Source organism: Dicentrarchus labrax, unplaced genomic scaffold, assembly GCF_905237075.1.
Source record: "Dicentrarchus labrax unplaced genomic scaffold, dlabrax2021, whole genome shotgun sequence".
Taxonomy (NCBI): Eukaryota; Metazoa; Chordata; class Actinopteri; family Moronidae; genus Dicentrarchus; species Dicentrarchus labrax.
Window position 1 is genome coordinate 7,802,909 of NW_026136709.1, and position 19,095 is coordinate 7,822,003.

Consider the following 19,095-nt stretch of genomic DNA (forward strand, 5'->3'; position numbering starts at 1 on the left):
AAAATGATCCAAATGACCAGTTCCAGAGAGAACTCAAACAGAAAAATGAAAAAGTAAAAAGTTTTGGTTAAGTTACTTGTAAATTAATAATGCTCCATTTTTCTCTTGTAGATTTGAATAAAGGATTAGGTTTTAATTTGAACTGGTACATACTTTCTCTCTTTCCATTTTAATACACTGCCACTACCACCAGGTATTCTTTAAATATTTTTCACAGATATGGATCTTCTGTACAGTGACTGGGCTGTTTCAGCTCATCAGACAAAAAAGACAGGGAACTCCTGATCTAAATTGTAATCTATGGCTTCTACATTTTGGCTAATTTATGTCTACGCTCAGAACCTATTGTTCTAATGAACTGCTGTTGCCACTCTACTCAAACAAGTTATTGTATTGTGAGGTGATGCACTGTCTGTGGTTAGCGATTCATTTTTATGCTGCCAGACATCATTACCTTTTCACTTCTTTTACATTTGGATCATGACGTCTTTCCATATATCACAACTTATTTTTGCTCAAATAAAACTGTATGGTTGCACGCATAAGGATGTAGTGAATTGTTCATGTTGTGCTGCATGAATAAGTTTCTTTAACTGAGGTAACTGTGGCAGTGTTCTGTGCTGTACCATTAACCTGTCAAGTTAACTGCCTGTATTAAAGGCATTTATATTTACAGTCATCAAACAACATTTGATGGATGTACTTGCCTTGCTCTCACAAATATACCATCTCTTAATCAGCGGATACCAAACCGTAACGCAGTAGCACTCGGTGGGGCTTGCATTGCCATATAAAAGGTAATGGAATATAAAATAGTTTTTATATCCTCTGAATGTGCAGAGGCTGTGTGCTGAAGACTTTCCCCACTATTGTTTTAAGGCTCATGAATCTTCTAAATTGCTGCGATGAACGCAACATGAGGACGTTTACACATCGTCTCGCCTCGTATCCTCTCCTCAGTCGACCGGACAGCCCGCACTGTGGTGCTTATGGTGGTTGGACGCTGCAGCTCGTTGCCTTAGATCACTTTTGAATTTCCCCCACTGGTGCCACAAAACAGCATATTTCATCCGGTAGACCCTTTGAACTGTCAGTCTACTGTCTACAAGCTGCTGAGGGTTGGTGGAGCACCAATACTCTTTGTATATCTGCGTGTTTGTGTGGGTGTGTCCTTGATACAATTAATTAAAGTTGTTGTCAATTTTCTGTCAAGTGACTAATCAATTAATTCAAAACTAATATATTAATGTAAAGATGAGGATCGTGTATCATGGGTTTAATCTTCCAACCCATTCCTTTTGCGCCTTTTGGTCCAGGCCGGTCGACCTCCGGCCGACCCTGAGCCATTTGAAAATATGATTGTAATCCTTGTGAGGATTTGGCCTGGGTGTCTATTACCACTGTAATCTGTCACACTGGCATCCAATATTCATTCCACGTCCAGGTTAAGCCCCTCTTTCTGTCTGTACCACCCATCACCATGGGGTGGGGGGGGGAGAGAGAGAGAGAGAGAGAGAGAGAGAGAGAATCCAGGAAAGGTGATGGCATGACTGGAGAGAGAGAGAGAGAGAGAGAGGTTTGGAAAGTGGGAGAGCACTGCTTCAATCAAGCCCCTGAGTCGGGGATGAAGAAATCTATCGTGGAACACAAGGCCTCATTAATGCAGCAGGGATAGCTTTAACCCCCCATCCCCCCATCTTACACACACACACACACACACCTACACACACACCCACCTACACACACACACCTTGCTGAGGAAAGAGAGTTAGGAGCATGGAAGAGAAATAGATAGATGTAAGAAAAGAGATTATGCATTTCTGGGGAGAAGGTAGGAGAAATTCTCCAATACTCACACGCGTGGTACAAAGTTGTAATAGTATATGTAACAGAGATTATGGTACTTTATGGGTTTATGTCAAACTGAACTGTGTTGCACTTTTCATTCACCAATGAGTCAAGTTTATTTTATTTTTTTTTGAGACGATGGTAGACCAATACGATCTTGCTATCATGGGATATTTGGGTCTATGTTATTGCCTGTTTTCGTCAGGTATAATTATAACTGAAACATTTTATTTCCATCTTTTACTGGAAGCACTCTCTTCCTGTTTTGTGCCACGAAGCATTATCCCTTTGTGAGAGAGTCTCCTGTAAATGAATGTTGTAATGACTTATTGACATCTAAATGCAGCATGTGATCCTCAATCTTAATGTGTTTTTAACCTCTGTGGAAATAAAGATAACTCTCCTAATAGACAATTTAATCTTTAAAGACAGAAGTTGAAGATGCAAAGCAAAAGGGGTGGGACTTGGAAATGATTTTGATTTATTTCTTACAAAATGTGGACAGTGTTTCTTACCAAACCTGCAAAGGCTCGAGCATGTGGCGAGGAAGCTATTTGTTTCTCTCATTAGGAGTTCCCAGGCTCTAGTATTGATATGTGTTTAGTGTTAAACTCTTCCAATCACTCTCCATCTGTCTTTGTCTCTCTTATGTGCTACAGTGACAGTAAATACAGGATTGCATGTGAGTTTGTGTGTTTGTTGTTTGGATGGATGCTGGTCTGTTTTTACTGTAGCACTGTGTGGGTCCAAATTACATCTGAAAAAACATAATATTGCCTACAGATCATGTAGCTTAATCAGAAGGAACAATATTAGTGGCAGAGCACATTGTTTGGCTTTTGACATCAGACATCGTCTCGCAGGTTCTTGTCGATCCTGGTGGAGCCTCCTGCCATGGTCCTGCTAGATTGCCATTGCCAATACTGTTGTTGCTGTGCACCTGTCTGTCTGTCTGTCTCTCGCTCTCTCTCTCTCTGTCTCTCTCTCTCTCTCTCTCTCACCCCAACTGGTCGAGACAGACGACCACCCACCAAAGCCGGAGGATCTGGCCTAGGTTTCTGCCTTTTAACAGGCAGTTTTTCCTTGCCCTTGTCGCCCAGTGCTTGCTCATGGTGGTACTGTTGGGTCTCTGTTTTAAAGAGTTCGGTCTAGACCTGCTCTATTTGAAAAGTGTCCTGAGATAACTTCTGTTATGAATTGACGCTATACAAATAAAATTGAATTGGATTGAATTGAATTGAACTAAGGTCATATTGGAGAATTTGTTATGAGGATGTTTTCACCATGCACCGTCTACCAATAGTCAGTGCTTGAAGCTTAACTGACAACTGATTTTATATTGTAAATGACAATATCAATGTCAGTATCATAAAGTAGAATATGGGATTGGGGTTGCATCCGCAAAGTAGGGAACAGCGTGTCTTGTTTAAAATATCTATATTGTAAGAGAGCCACAGAAATCTTGTTGTTGAGTCCAGTCTGGTAATATTCATCAAGACCAGAGGGATTTAGTGTTGTCTTAACATTTTATTTTGCATTATGATAATTGCCTTTGATGGAGAGTATGCAGACAGTTGTGTTGGATTATTAATAATGACGCTTATTTATAAACTCATAGTTTAAAGGTTTCATTCATTTTCACTTTGTTGACCAAACTGTAAAGAAGGCCAGTACTGATTGTAGGGACTTTGTTAGTCTGAATCTTGATCTCATTGCACTTTTATCTAAAATGCACTTCAAGTCCTGCTCCAATATTTTCTGCAAGGTTAGGAGGTTAACAGCTGATAAATACAGTAGCTAAAACATAAGTAAAATTGTTCATTTAAACAAGTATTACCTGCACTTTGCATGTCAATACTTTAAGAATCATTTCCTTTTACTAAAAAGGTTTTCAAGTCAAATACAAGACCACTTGATTTATTTCTCTCAAGGTTGCAAACTGATCTCTTTTGAAATAAAATGTATTAGCTTAAAAGAAGAAGAGGTTGAAAGAGGGAAAAATGGAGGGTGGAATCAATTTGCTATCTGGGTTACAAGTGCAAGACATCTGTCACACAAACGGATTTGTTTGATTGGTGGGAGCCCATCTATCTAGATGGCTTGTCAGCAGTTAGTAAATTTATATTCCCCCAAGTCCCATCCTCCATCAGCGGTTACGTTGTGGCTGGGCCAAGGCTGTCAACCACCACGGTCATATCTTATTTTAAAACTAGACACAATCAAAACCTCTATAATCAATCTCTTCTACACTTTTTTTCTGTGTGTAATAATGATATCTACTTTTTATGCATACCAACCTTGACGTCTGTCTCAGATTTTTGGCGCAAATACCATTAAAAAACGTACACAAATATTCAAATATTCCCTTTGTCAGAAAGACTTTACTTAAAGGTTTGTTCTTAGTGTTTTTTGTTAGGGTAAAGGTTAAAACATAAAACACTTCTTGTAGAGCCACAATGAGAAAATGCATATGAATGGAGCAGGGGGTGGGGGGGTGGAGAGTCAGTGCAGCATGTTACCAGGAATGTACAGTAGTTATTCACATATTCAAGTCAAGTAATAAATCATAAAAATGTGAGAATTTGCATAAACGTAAGAATAATTTCTCAGTGGATAAAGTTCAGGTGATAATTGTTAAGATGATTGATCATTGTTCATTACACTGTAGCAGTTGCAGAGGCACAATGAAACATCTAAAAACTGAAAAATGCAGGCCAAAAATAATCCCATGATTGATAAATGTATGAGTTCAATTACAAAGCAAGGGAAAACACTTCCCTGCGAACTAAACACTACAAATAACGCTGGTCTGTGGAGTGCAACTGAATGGAATTAGTCTAATTCATTATCCTCTACGTTGCTGCTTTGTTGATTTTTATTCCTCTAGTCGGCTGGTAAAATTAGCCTGAACAGTTTGACAATAATGGGGACAACGCCAAATGAATTTAGAGTAGCTTCTTGATAATTTGTGAAATCCACCCACAACCACAGACATGTTGCTGCACATGAACACCCACCTGCACTCACACGCACTTGCTCTCTCACACTATCTCACTGCATCACAATGCTAATAATCGGATTAAGCTGCTGTGTTTTGGGTGGGTCAACGGCATCTCTATTAGCGCCAATTTAGCGTGACTTATCCGCCTCAGCAACCTCTGCGCTGGCTTTGTAATCTGTGATGGCTGCCCCCATCCCCCCCACCATCCTGGCCACTTATCATCAGACTGAGATTAATAGAAACATCTTTTGTAATTACAGAAATGCTGCAGTGCCGGACGCTGTCAATTATTTTAATGCGTCCCAAACCATTAATCGGCTAACAGAGCCTTCAATGGTGCCCTACAGTAAAACACAGAAAGCTGCCATTGATTTTCATGAGGTTATATACTCAGCATTTTATCCCCTTTCTCTTCTCCGGGATGACCGGTGAGGTTATTGATCTTCATAAAGGCAGTATTTTGTCGTTGGGCGAGAAGCGGAGGAGACAGTAATGAAAGGTTTTTAACCTGTGTGTTCGGGGGAGCGTTGGACGACTGGCCAAGGTTGCCAGGTGCTACACGCAGCAGATTTTCAGCTGCTCGGCCACAGGGATCGATAGGGATACATCTTTGTCTGATTACAGAGATGTGCTGGTGAGGATGGCAGTGTGAGTGTGAGTGTGTGTGTGTGGGTGTTGCAGTAATAGCTGATCACTGGATCTGACTGATTTAGACGTAAAGGAACAAAAAGCTTAACCTCAGACATAATACAATCGCTCACATAAAGACACCCTAAGTAGTGTTTGCTTACTCTTACTCTTTGAGCCAAAGGTAGAGGCTATATTAAGAACTAAGCACATTTACTTAAGAACTGTGCTTATAGGTGCAATTTTGTGGTCCTTTACTTGTTCTGCTACTTCATACTTCAATTCCATTACATTTATAAAATCATATAAAACTGTGAACAGTATGATCAATTTATTAAGATTATGTATTAAATGTAAAGAGTGATTTAAATTAGCTATATCATAACTTTGTGCTTTAAAATGTTCCTCCAGAATGTATGCATCAGTAATATAATTTAATCCATAATATAATATAATAATAAACCAATAATATGTTTTACAATAGTATAATACTGACAGTGTAATATACACTTGAGTACTTTTACCTTTGATACCATATGTCATTTTTCCTGACAATACTTCTGTACTTACACTTAAAGAATGACTTATTGCCAGGCTGAAAACAGTGTTTTTCTACCCTCTCTGTTTGTCAGAGTCCGTTTCATTTCTGACCACACTTAGTATTGCTGATGGTTGTGGTCTTCTGAACCCATAACCACACTCATCAGTAATGACACAGGGTCCTGGAGTCCTCCTGTGCATCACTGTAGTGAGGTGAGAAGTTCAGCCACTTAAGGTCAACAAAGATTTCCAGGAGCTGTTAAATATAAATAGTAATTAAAAGAAAAATTTAAAGAGCAACTTAAGTAAAAGATCTGGGTACCACCATTCTTTGGTCAAGGGTGAAGAGATAATTGCTCCTAAAATAAAAATAGAATATTGTGTAACTGAAAACTTGATTTCAGTGCAGAGATTTAATTAAAAATCTAAAACTTCCTTACAACATTTAAAAGGACTTTAGGCATAAAAGGGCGCCATCTAATCACAAAAGTGCATTTGAGAATTTCTGTGTTGTTCAGTTACTGTAGATTGAACAACACAGTAGACATAAAGTATAATTAATTAATTAATTAATTAACAGGATCAAGAAAGCATGTTCTTCTCAAAATCTACACCCGTGCTCCAAGCAGAGCACTCGACTGTCACTGAATAACAGTTTTAGGTCTCCCTCGATGAATGTGCATTTCCAACAAGCCACAGCAACACAGTCAGCCATCCTGCATGCCAAGTGTGTTTTTTAGAGAATGTCCACACCCTAAGCAGGCATAACTGTCGCATATGAGTTATTACACATCTGTCTGTGGATACACGGTGCACCAGATGCTGTAGTTAATGGCACACCTAACCTCCCACCATGAAATGGTACACTAAAACCCAAGTGGAATTTTCCACTGCCAGTCTGCCTTCTTCCTCCTACGTCTCCTCCCAGCCACCACTGTCCAGTGCTGGGAGAAGCCTGTAGGGGATGGTCCAGACAGGATATTAATGGGGCCCTCCAACAGTCAGAAGGCCTGACAGAGCCCTGTTTCATTGTCACCTTGCCTTGGAGGACAGGGAAAAACTTGCAAAGCTTATTAGCCGAATGGAGCTGTTTCTCCCTCTAACTTACTCGATCTCTGCCTCGCCGCTTCATTAGACTGTCTTACATCAGAAGCCTGCTCCTCTCCCTGTTTCCTCACCACATTGCCACACTCACTTCTGCACACACACACACAGGCACATGCACAGGGTGACATCTCCCACCTAATCAAGTAGTGGATTATCTTGTCCTGATAAATTGGAGCTTGTAGCACTTGAAAGGTCCTCTTGGAGGAGTGCCTCCTCCCCCTGACAGCTAGATGGAGCCCCCGGGGAGCACGGAGAGAACATCGCCTGGTAATGATTTGTGGTAAATCGGACAAATGTTTTTAGAAAGACCTCTTTCAAGCAAGGGGTGTGATGAATTTAAAGCTTGCAAAGAAACTCTGAAACCAAAAGTGAAATTTAGACATGAAAGACAAAAAATAGACACCTATTAGCCCTTTATTAACGAAGTTCTGATGGAAATTATTAAATGGTTCAACACATTTAGGTGATGTCAGGTGTTCTGATGAGTGAATGTGTTAATGAATCAAGTTGGGAAAAAAAAGGAAAAGGTGCAAGAGCAACCCAAGATGCTTGAGAGCTCAGTCAAAATATAAATCTTTTTTCTTCTAATCTGTTGACCAATGAATTGGTTTTCTTCCCACCTGATCCACACTATTGCAATTCCAGCATTGTGACTTGGTGTAGTGAGAAAGGGATACACTGCGATTAAACAGTTAGCAGAGGTGTTGACAGACTCTTGAGAGATAAATGTGCAACATAAAGCTATGTACCTTCAAATATTCACGATGACTGCATACTACACCTAGCAGAGCATGCGTGTGCACATGACACACTCTGTGATTCAGCTTTAGTTTCATGTGAGGCTTAAGGCTTCACAATTCTCTAAATTGCTCTGCTAATGACATGGTGGTATATGAGAGATACAGCGCTAAGACTAACTCATTTTTATCCTTCTCTATTTGGTTTTCTCTGCTCTCTCTCTATGTAGGAGAACCCCTACATGTGTAATAATGAATGTGATGCCACCACAGAGGAACTGGCCCATCCTCCGGAGCTCATGTTCGACATCGAGGGCCGTAACCCCACAACATTCTGGCAGTCCACGTCTTGGAAGAAGTATCCAAAGGCCCTCCTGGTCAACATCACGCTATCTTGGAACAAGACCATTGAGCTGACTGACGACATCATCCTCACCTTTGAGTCAGGCCGGCCTGAACAGATGGTCCTAGAAAAGTCTCTGGATTATGGACGAAGCTGGCAGCCCTACCAGTTCTATGCCACTGACTGCCTAGACGCCTTTACCATGGAGCCCAAGACGGTGCAGGATCTCAGTCAGGACACCCTGCTGGACATCATCTGCACTGAGGACTACTCACGAGGTTATGTGTGGAAGTATGATAAAACAGTGCGTTTTGAGATAAAGGACCGGTTTGCGCTGTTTGCTGGGCCCCGACTCCACAACATGGCCTCGCTATATGGCCAACTGGACACTACCAAGAACCTGCGGGACTTCTTTACCATCACAGACCTGAGAATCCGCCTGCTCCGGCCTGCTACTGGAGCTACAACAGTGGACGAGAACAACCTGTCGAGATACTTCTATGCCATCTCTGACATCAAAGTCCAGGGCAGGTAAGACCTGAATTCTTCTGTACACATGCCATGTGGTGGACTCGAAACTGGATTACCAGCTGGAAAAAGGGGACAAGTGCCCCAAGGCCCCAAACCTCTAGGGACCCCAGAAGTGTGCATGTCAGTTTGTTTTGGTAATTCAATCAATTCCTAATTTGTAAGGGAATTTGCACCAATAAACTAAATAAAGAAAAAATAAAGAAATGTTTGCCCTGGAGTGCCCTATCAGGTTAATCCAGCTATGGGTGGACTGATAATGTACTGATGATTCTATAGGCTCATACCTCAGTGGTTTTTCTGTGGTTGTATTGCAAAAACAGTGCAACTACCCAATAGTGAAGAAAAATGCGTTTACCGTTACCTTTCTTTCCAATTAGGCAGCGGATCCATAATGATGTTCAGAGTTCGCCGGTTGTCAGCATGTCTTAATTAACCAAGCTGCTTACGGCTTGCTGAAGCACTCTATTTTGGAGGCCAAATTCACTCAGCTGTCTATTAGCCCGTGGAAGACATTAGAGGTAGCATTTCAGCCGTCAGGTCACTGCACGTTGTAATTAGTGTTTGATTTACAGAATCCACAGAGGGTCATATAACACGAAAACAAGACGGCATAATACTGTTACGGAAAGGCCGACAAAAGCTTCCCCTGCTTCTTGACGCTACTACAAGAGTCACTGGGGCATAGACTTAAGTGGAGCTGTTTTACACAGGGTGCTTTTTCAATTTAACAGATGTGAATATGGTTGTAGGGGTGAAGGAATGAAGATTTAATTGCTCTTGTTTTGCTTTTCACACATGACAGGCTTGTGCAGAGTGGCGGAACATCACAACAATCCAAAGATATGGGTACAAGAGTACAGTCAGGCTGCAAGACTGGCTCAGTGGTTGTGTCACAGCATGCCTTGGCCTGAAGATAGACTAGACTAGACTACAAATAGAAACATCAGTAGTGTCCTTTACAGTTGCAACAAACATCAGTTTCTTTAACCAATGTGGTTGTGTGAAAAAACAAATCTCAATGTGAGGATTCACATCAGGTAATAATAATAAATTAAAAAAAGACCTCTGTTATTGTCATTCTCACACTACACTGACTAATACATAGTCATACTGTAATAATATTTGCTGTGACACTATTTAGCTTAATATTGTCAAATGTTTTTTCAACTAACCTTCAAGCTACTTAATGAATCTCTAATATGATGATTTCCTTAGTACACCATTAAAATGGAGTACAGCCATACTACACATCGTTCTCACTGTAAATGGGCAGGTACCCTTGAGCACAAGGGGCTATGATAATGAATGCCTCTCTCAGAAATTGAATTTTTGACTTTTCTCATGATTGAGAAGGTCATTCAGCAAAAATAACTGGAGGGAATTTACTAACACAAAAGAGTTGGACGGGGCATCCATTCAACACCCACTGAAATGAAGGGGGCTGTCATAAGCGCAGATTATTTATTCTATCTGACTAATCATGACCGAACTCATACATCCCTGTGGGGCTGTAGATATGAGCAATGGCTGTGCGCCACCATCGGGCCGCCGTCGTTTACCAGCCTGCTGCTTTTAGAGTGACGCTCGCCTGAGAAATGTTCCCCACTGTTTACCAAAGGTAACCCACAGTTCAGCCATAATGAGATACACTCAACACAGAGAGGCTTCACTCTCCTTCTCCCCCTCCCATGGCGAATCACTGCTCAGCCCCTTTCTCCATGCGTCGTATACGAGACATAAGCTCCTTAACCCCCAGAATACAGTTCTGTGAGACTCGGCGGGAGCGATTTTGCAGGGGCAGTGAGGTTGAGTCTGGCATATTTCACTGCTGGACCCAGTTGCCATATGCTTGGATCAGGAGTGAGGAGAGAGGGTGTGGAGGGAAATACAGTAGGAGAGCTTGCAGATTTTCTGCCCATGCCACAACAGTGTGAGAAACAAAGAAAGGAACCTAAGCTCTTTGCCAAAGTAGGTCAACCTAGAAAAGATAGAAAAGGAAGGAAAGAAGCACAACTTTGCCAAAGTAGACCTCTTTGCATCTGTAACATGTAGCTAAAGTTGTTACAGGGAAAGCAGAAGTGTCATGCATGACCATTCTATTATGGTTGATTACAAGGAAGGACCGAACCAAAGGCACTGGGGAGAAAAAAATCAATGTCAAGAATTTCAAATCAAACCGAGCATGGAGCTGTGAGATGGATGAGAACAATGCATGCTGCCCGGTGACTTAAATGAATTTGACACCCTGACTGCTTTATTGTATCAGCAGTGCTAAATGGGTATGTGAAAGGAGAAAGTGTGGAGAGTTGGGAGGATTTTCTAATTATCTACTGTATGACTTTGGTATAATTGCTCTGCCTCTTTTTTTTTTTTACATACTTTACAGTAACTACAGCCTACAATTTGGCCAACCGTCTCTCCCTCTTCGCTCAGTCTCCCTCTCCTCTTCCTCCCTCCCGCCTGTGATCAATACAGTGTAATTAAAGCTGGAGAAGATTCAGGCTACTAAAGGATCTCTTTCTGGCTCTCGTTTTCTCTCTTTCGGGCTCTGTCCCCTGTCTCTCTCTCTCTCTCTCTCTCTCTCTCTCTCTCTCTCTCTCTCTCGCTCTATTTCTCCTGTGCAGAGTAGTCTTGTCTCTGAAGGGGCTCTGGGTCCCTGCCTTGAATTGTAGAGGAAGACTCAGCCCCACTTCATTTCTGTACCACCACTCAAGGGATAAACTCTAACTACATACCCACGAAAAACACTACCCACCACAAACCAAAGAATACACCTAATATCAGAAACTGAAGGATTTTTGGCACTACTTTTAAGTCACGACAATCCTTTTTATAGGCCAAAGGATAACCTCCTAATCTGGCAACAGACTTGTGCTATTAGTTCCAAACCTGTTTTCAGCTCTCAGTGTATAAAAGATGATGTAAGCCCCATACCATGAACTAAATTTTCAGCTTGTTTCTACCCTGTTTGCATACAGCAAGACAGAAGATAGGGAAAGGAAAGTTTGTTTTCTCAATTTAGCCTTGGACCTGTGAGAGTTGTGATTCAATTTCCAAAGCATATGTATGCTGCAGGACATTATCAGGGAAGGTCAGAAACAACCTCAACGGTTCACAGTCACTTTGACTGCAGGGTAGACAGGTAATTCACTTGAAGGGTCGAATTGGTTATTAGATGCACCAACCTTTTTCTGGTCTAGATTCCCCATCAGACTCATGGAAAGAGAGTCTTGTTCACTGACTGTGAATCCCCACACTGATGAAGAACCCCAAAATCTCAGGATATTGCCGTCAACAACACCCAGCCTGCTAGGGATGAGCTCACATGAAGTACAACTTTGGCAATTCAAAACTTTTGGAAAGATAATTTGGATGTTAAACAAAGTGAAGAGTGGGCTCAACTACTATATTATGTCTCTTGAAATCCTTTAGGGTGCGACCAACCCAGAGAAAAAGTCCTATGTCTTCACAGTGAAACACTAACAAACTTTTTTCTTACATTTTTCTTTTTATTAGAAGACTACATGCTTAAAAATAATAGAAAATCCTAGGGGTATGGAGTTAGAAAGAAGACCTCTGTAGCCAGCTCCTCATCTCTGCTTGAGGCTGGTGGCCCGATGCTTCATTAGCCACTAGCATTACACACACAAAACTGCAACCAAACTCATATGCTTTGCAAAGAAGAATCCAAGAAATAAAAATATCAGTTTGTTCTGCTGCATTAATTTAAACTGTCCATTGCGAGTCTGACAGTGTTACAAGGGTCCAATGCTCTTTTAGTTTTTATTAACTTTTTATCAGCAAAAAATGCAGAAATTTCGAATTCTAATTTTTAGAACATTTGCGAGTGCTTGCCAAATGTAAAATCAATCTGATTTGTTAAAGAGATAAATTCTCAAAATGTATTGAATCATATCTGAAAATTGTTTGAAATATGTACTAAAATCGGTATGAAATCTATCTGTAGCAATCATGTTGCTATGCCCATTGCCACCGCCCACAGAATGTAATATATGTCACCATGCCTTCACGCTTGAGTCATCATTCCCACTCAAAGGATTTGAGCTTTTTGGCACAATACATTTTGTTTAATTGCATTTTGTGCAATAAGAGCCCTGCACCTCTGCGATAAGTAGAATACACCAAATTATGTTATCATTGGGAATGGATTATCATTACGTAAAAGAATAGCTTGAGATTTTGAGTAATACGCTTAATTCACTTACTTGCCGAGCTGAGAAGATTGATACCACTCTCATGCAGCAGCCAGTTAACTTATCTTAACAGAGGGGTTATGGACTATTTCTTGGCTGAGAGCACCATGCAACATGTTTTTACGCTTTCCCTATTTTAGTATACAGACATGAAAGTGGTATCAGTCCTCTCAGCCAACCCTTGGCAAGAAAGCAAATAAGCATATTTCCCAAAATATCAAACTATTACCTTAAGGATTCCTACTACTACTACTGCTACTAGTACTACTGCTACTAATACTACTACTACTTTTTTATCATAGTACGTATATGATAGTTTTAATATAGTACGCTAAAGCAAAGCTTTCATCTGAGGCATACAAAAAAATATAAAGATTAGACAGTTTACTCCCACACAGTGCATGGGTCAAACTATTGGTACAATGTAATTGCTGTGGTGTTGAGTGCATGTGTGCTTTTGATACAGCTGTTTCAACTACAGATCAGCAATTTGGTGAGTGATGGCTCTATCGGATCTCTCCTAAGGGAGGAACAAACAAGAAGTCAATCTGCTTTTTTTTTTCTCTTGCTCTCCCTCCACAGTGCTTGGCTTGCTCTTAGGCCTGCCTGTAGTCGACAGATAATCTATTTGTGCTAATTTCATGTTTCTTCCTGCCCACTTCCCTCTTGAATAAGTCATTCCACTTGTCTACCCTCCTTAGTCTCTCTCCGTCTGCTCTCTCTCTCTCTCTCTCTCTCTCTCTCTCTCTCTCTCTCTCTCTCTCTCTGTGCCACCATAAGCATCTATTTACCTTCCGCTGTGCTCTGCATTTCAGCCTTTTTTTTAATCAGCAGTCTGCATTACTCATTGTGTGGGAGAATGCCGCGTTTGTGGGACAGGCCAAACGATTGGTCCAGATAACTTGGACCATCTGTTAACATCCACGCCACATGTTAGTTTTATGGCTGTAATCAAATGACCCACAGTCTTTTGTTAGTTCAGCAGAAATGAGTTAAGTGAGGTATTTCAAATGTCAATGAGGCTATAAGTCAAATTGTCTAATGTATGTGTCTCTGTCATATTTACTGTAGAATGGAAGTGGAGCATCCAGGGGTGACTCATCAAAGAGCAAATACAGGAAGTAGTGATGTGGTTGCCACTCAAAGGCCAAAGCTGTTAAGTGGTTGTAATCATACACCCAAATTTATTCTGCTCCGATTTATCAATCTGTCACCACATTGGCACTATTTCCATACACTGTTCCAGCTCATGCAAAGGTGATATTGCGTTTACCAGACCAGGCACAGACCATTCTTTGTACAGTTTTGTGCCGTAAATTAATTCCACTTTGTGCAGTAAAGCAATGCAGCAGATTGCCCATTAACCAACTGGTGAGCAATGTTGGAAGAAGTCCTTACCCATAGCAATACCACAATGCAAACATTATAAATGACAAGTTAAAGTGCTGAAATCAAAACCCTACTTAAGTAAAAGTACAAAAGTATTATCAGCAACATGTACTTGCCAATTAAAAGTACTGGCCCTAGTATGTATGACATTATTATTATTCACTGTAATAATACTACCGAGGTGTCAGTGCATAAATAGCATTTTACTGTTGTAGCTGGTCGAGGTAGAGCTAGTTTTAACTTCTTTCAATTATGTAAGGGAGTTCAGTGGTTACCAACCTAGGTAATATATATATATATATATATATATATATATATATATATATATATATATATCTAGGTATATACATATTAGTAAAATAAATTAAATAAAAATAAGAATTGGAAATATAATAAGAGCCTATGTACATTATAGTAATAATAATATATATACAATATATGCTAATAAATACGCAGTAATGTATGCCACAGTTTGTGAACGACTGAGTATTGATGATTAATGGAGTAGAAAAGAAGAAGAAAAATATTTTACACAAAACAAATCTTTAGGGAAATATCAGATAATTTAACCTCTCTGGGCCTCTAACAGTTATTTAAATAAAGCCAGCTTAGAAGTTTAGAGCTGAAATTTCGATGGCACTGCAAAAAACTTGTAGACATCATAACTATTACAGGGGGCCACAATTAGAAAATAAACAGAAAAGCCACTATTTTAAGTTATCATGTTTCTTTAATTAAAAAATCGTATAAATAGTAGTCAGATAAATTTAGGGATGTAAAAAGCAAAAGATTTCCTTCATGAAAGTAGTGGAGTAGAAGTATAAAATAGCCTTAAATGGAAATACTAATGTAAAGTAGAAGTACCTCAAAATTTGTACTTAGGTAAAGTACTTGACTAAATATCCACCACTGCTTTTTAGCACATACAGATCTTCTTTTTGTATCATTTTTCTTTTTGCTTTATACTGTATTGCAGTGATACAGTGCTTTTTGTGAATGGTGTGATTAGATAACAAACACACATTCTAAAATTAAATTGTTCCGTGGCCTGAGCCTATCCTCCGACCTACGCTTGCCTTCTCCCCTCCCTGCTCTTGTTTATCCTCCTTCTCACTTCAAAGTGTGCAGGGAAATGTTTCTTTTATTTATCTCCTCCGTGTTTTAAGTCAGTTCAGTTTGAAGCTGTGAGCTGCCTTCCTACACTGGTGGTTCCGCCGGGAGAGGAAGCGTAGGATGGTTTATTAACTGGTGACCTCTGGTTTTCAACTGAAATCTCATCACTCTTCCTATTGAAGGTTCGTGGTTACCGCTCAAGAAAAATCTGATTCCGCTTTGACTGGATTCAAATAAATCTACAGTAGAATAAGTGGGTTAAATTAAACTCCTGATGAAGACTGAGAACCATCAGTGCCCCACCTGGCAGCTAAAGGACTACCATTGTTCTGAATAGACACTTGAGACCTTGGTTGACGTCATTGGGGCGTTGTTCTGGTTTTGACCTATTATGAGACTTCATTTATCTCAGTATGACACTTGACCTCACTTTATCTCCTTGCATCTTGTTACTGACACAACTCAATTAGCCAGTCAGTCGCTGCCCCAGACACTACCAAACAGCCACAGCTGCCTCTCCGTTCCCTTTATCTCTTTCTTCTTCCTTCCATCATCACCTACTGTACATCACCTGTCGCTACTGACTTCTGTCCAGGCCATTTCTCCACCTCTCTGCTTTTGATCCTCCTCCCTCGGTTTGTCTCTAGCTGACGCCCTCCCTGGTTGAGTCTGCCAGGTTGCGGAGCTCAAAAGAAATTTTTATCAGTCGGGGCAGAAACTTTTTACTCACCCTGTTTGTATGCTGTGGAAGTACCTGCTTGATAAGGCTTTGAAAAGGATGCACGAGGAAGGGTGTTAGGACAACAGAGCACCCTAAAGTTTTTGGGACTAACCTCCAGCTGCAGAGAAGCGAGGGCAAGTTGGCAAAGACAAAATATGAAATAAATCAGAATATGATTTATTAGTTCCATTTGTCCTTGTAGAATTTTAACCGGTCTCAACACAAAGCCACCTGCAGCCCCCATTGTTGTCCTCATGCAGCTGCTTTGAATTCTCACTTTTTAAATGCTTGTTAATGTAGATAATGAGAGCAATAATGTGGAATGTGTTTCAGTCGTTTACTTGTGTCGAGCATTTACCATTCACAATCATTTACTCAAACATGTACCCATCTAGAGCCAGCTGTAGTGGGTGTGTTTCTGTGTGAGGTGGTATTAATATAGAAACTGGCCCCCCTATCCAATTAATTGGATATTCCCAGCTGCAAAATCCTCCCCAAGCAATACACATGTGAACCGTGAAGGTAAAAAAGAAACAATATGAGGAGAGGGCGGATTTGAAAAATGCGATAGGCGGAGGCAGATTTTGAGGTGCGTCGCATTGGCAGCAGTGGAGCACAGTGCACCATATCTAGAGGCCACAGCTGCCTGTGCACAGTCATCTGCATATGGCTGCTGGCAACATTGGACCATCGTTGCCACGTCTGTGTCCTTTATGGTTCGAAAATAGGCACATTCCTGGATGGTGAGACAAACATATTCTGCGTGCCGACTTTTTTGCTGTCAATCAAGCCTTGGTTCAGATGCTTAATTAGCTCTCATTAATGAGATTGGCTACATTTTTAGCCCTTGCAGCAGTGTTGCTCTGTGGATGGCGTTGCCAGCCAGTCGGTCCACCACTGTGGTCACTTTTGAATGGATTGTCATGGAATTTGGTTCAGATGTCTGTAGTGTCTAGACAATGAATCCTAATGAGTTTGGTAATCCCCTGAATTTTACTCTACTCTTTCACCATGAGGTTGAAATTTGGAGTTTTGAGCAAAATGTCTGTTGGATGGATTGCCATGGCCAGGCCTCGGTGTTCCCCGCAGCATGAGTTGTAATCTCTTAAAGGGCCAGTGTGTAGGATTTAGTGGCATCTAATGGTGAAATTTCAGATTGTAACTAACTGAACACCGCTCGCATCTGTATTTGATATTAGCATACTAACAGTATAAACTGTTGTGGCCACGGTTAGCATTGCTAAACATCAGCATGTTAGCTCTTAATCTTATGATCATCACATATCTACTAGTACAGCTAGACTGATCTTGTAATACTACAGTGGCGCCGCCATACTACGGTATTACCACCGTATTGAACAATCGAATAAATAGTTGATATGAAGTCATTGCATTGACATCCTTTGGTGTGATTGGCCATCAGACCAAAATATAGCAAAAACTACATTAACGTTATGTTTAAAATAATCTTACAGCTGCAGCATATTATCTGTTGGCCACAGTTTGAATTGTTCATAACCTGTAACTCCTACATCAAATGGTCTGTTTGAATTAGAGTGATCATATCATACAAAGATTAGCACATTATTTCCTGAAAGACGTTTGTAGTTACACACTTCTGAAATGTGACACAATATATTGCATTTTCAACCTATTCCTATACTTCAAATTTGCATGCCTGTTTAAGATCCAGTGCACTTTATGTGAAAAATAGATCTTAAGAATTTAATCTTACCTGACATTAAGGCATAAAAAGCACATGTAAGGAAGTTAGAGAAAATAAGCATTTAATGTTCTACACCAATTGTCATACTGTACATTGGGTGCCATGTTAGTGTGATTTTGTACTACTGCTACTTCCAGGTATTTAGAAGCTGGAAAACTATCACATGATCAGACCAAGCACAATGTGGATAAAAGTAAAAAAGGAAAAACATGGATCCAATGAAAATGAAATTCTTTGTGAAGCAAAACAAGTTGTGCAGTGTTCTGTAGTTATGAGAGGAATATTTGAATTCACTTGAATTTTGAATGTTTTGTTACAACAAACAAAAAGTTTATTCTCAGTGTTAAAGAGTATCTGTCAGAGTAGCACATTTTATTTATCCTGCGTGTCTTCAGAAGGTGAATATGAGTGTGAGTGCTAAGGTGGACTTTTAAGTCCTAGACTATTTCCATGTATAAACAACCTTTTCTTTTTCTTCTCACTGCCTTTAAACCTCCTCTGTCTCTCCCCATGCTGCCTACCACTCTCACATACAAATGGCAGGATGAAAGAAGGATAGATTTTGACTGCTTAGTCTCTGTTTGCTGAATTGCCCCTTTCCAAAGACAATCCAGCTTAAACCTATTGTACTTTCATGAGGCCCATGATATTTAATTTTTTATTATTCATAACACAAACAGCAGAGTGTTTGCTTTCAGTTGTTTACTGTCTGAATGAAGTTGTTGCAGCTGAAGCAGCATTTATAAAGGAGGCTGCCTCTGTAGGCGTAATTTGTGTGAGGGAAGGTGAAAGTGGCAAACTTTTAAAATCCATGGTGACTTTAGAAGCAGATTGCTGTGGTTCCCAGATCGGTTGGTTTTGAGATACATTTTGCATCTACAAGTAAAAGATTTTTTTTTTTCATTTTAAATAAATAAATACAATTATTTTTCTAATACTAGCAGTAGTAAGTTGTAACTTCTCAAAGCTCTAAATTAACAGCTATCTTAAAGCTCCAGTGTGTAAGATTAAGGAGGATCTATTGACAGAAAGGGTGTATAATCATCTGAAAATAAGAATTGTTGTGTTTTTTGTTACCTTAGAATGAGCCTTTCATACCTACAAACTCCACAGGTTGGCTTCTATGGATGCTGCCATGTTGAACCGCCATATTTCTACAGTAGCCCAGAACGGACAAACCAAATATTGGCTAAGTGCA

General features: G+C 40.2%; 1 protein-coding gene across 10 annotated transcripts in view; it reads left to right on the top strand.

The window, feature by feature from the left end:
• The window catches only part of ntng1a (netrin g1a), a 107,708-nt gene that overhangs the window by 43,565 nt on the left and 45,048 nt on the right, over positions 1-19,095 (top strand). For all 10 annotated transcript variants that reach the window (XM_051411148.1, XM_051411147.1, XM_051411149.1 and 7 more), the window contains exon 3: positions 8,091-8,734. In XM_051411148.1, coding sequence (XP_051267108.1) covers positions 8,091-8,734 — 644 coding nt within the window. The remainder of the gene's footprint in view (positions 1-8,090; positions 8,735-19,095) is intronic.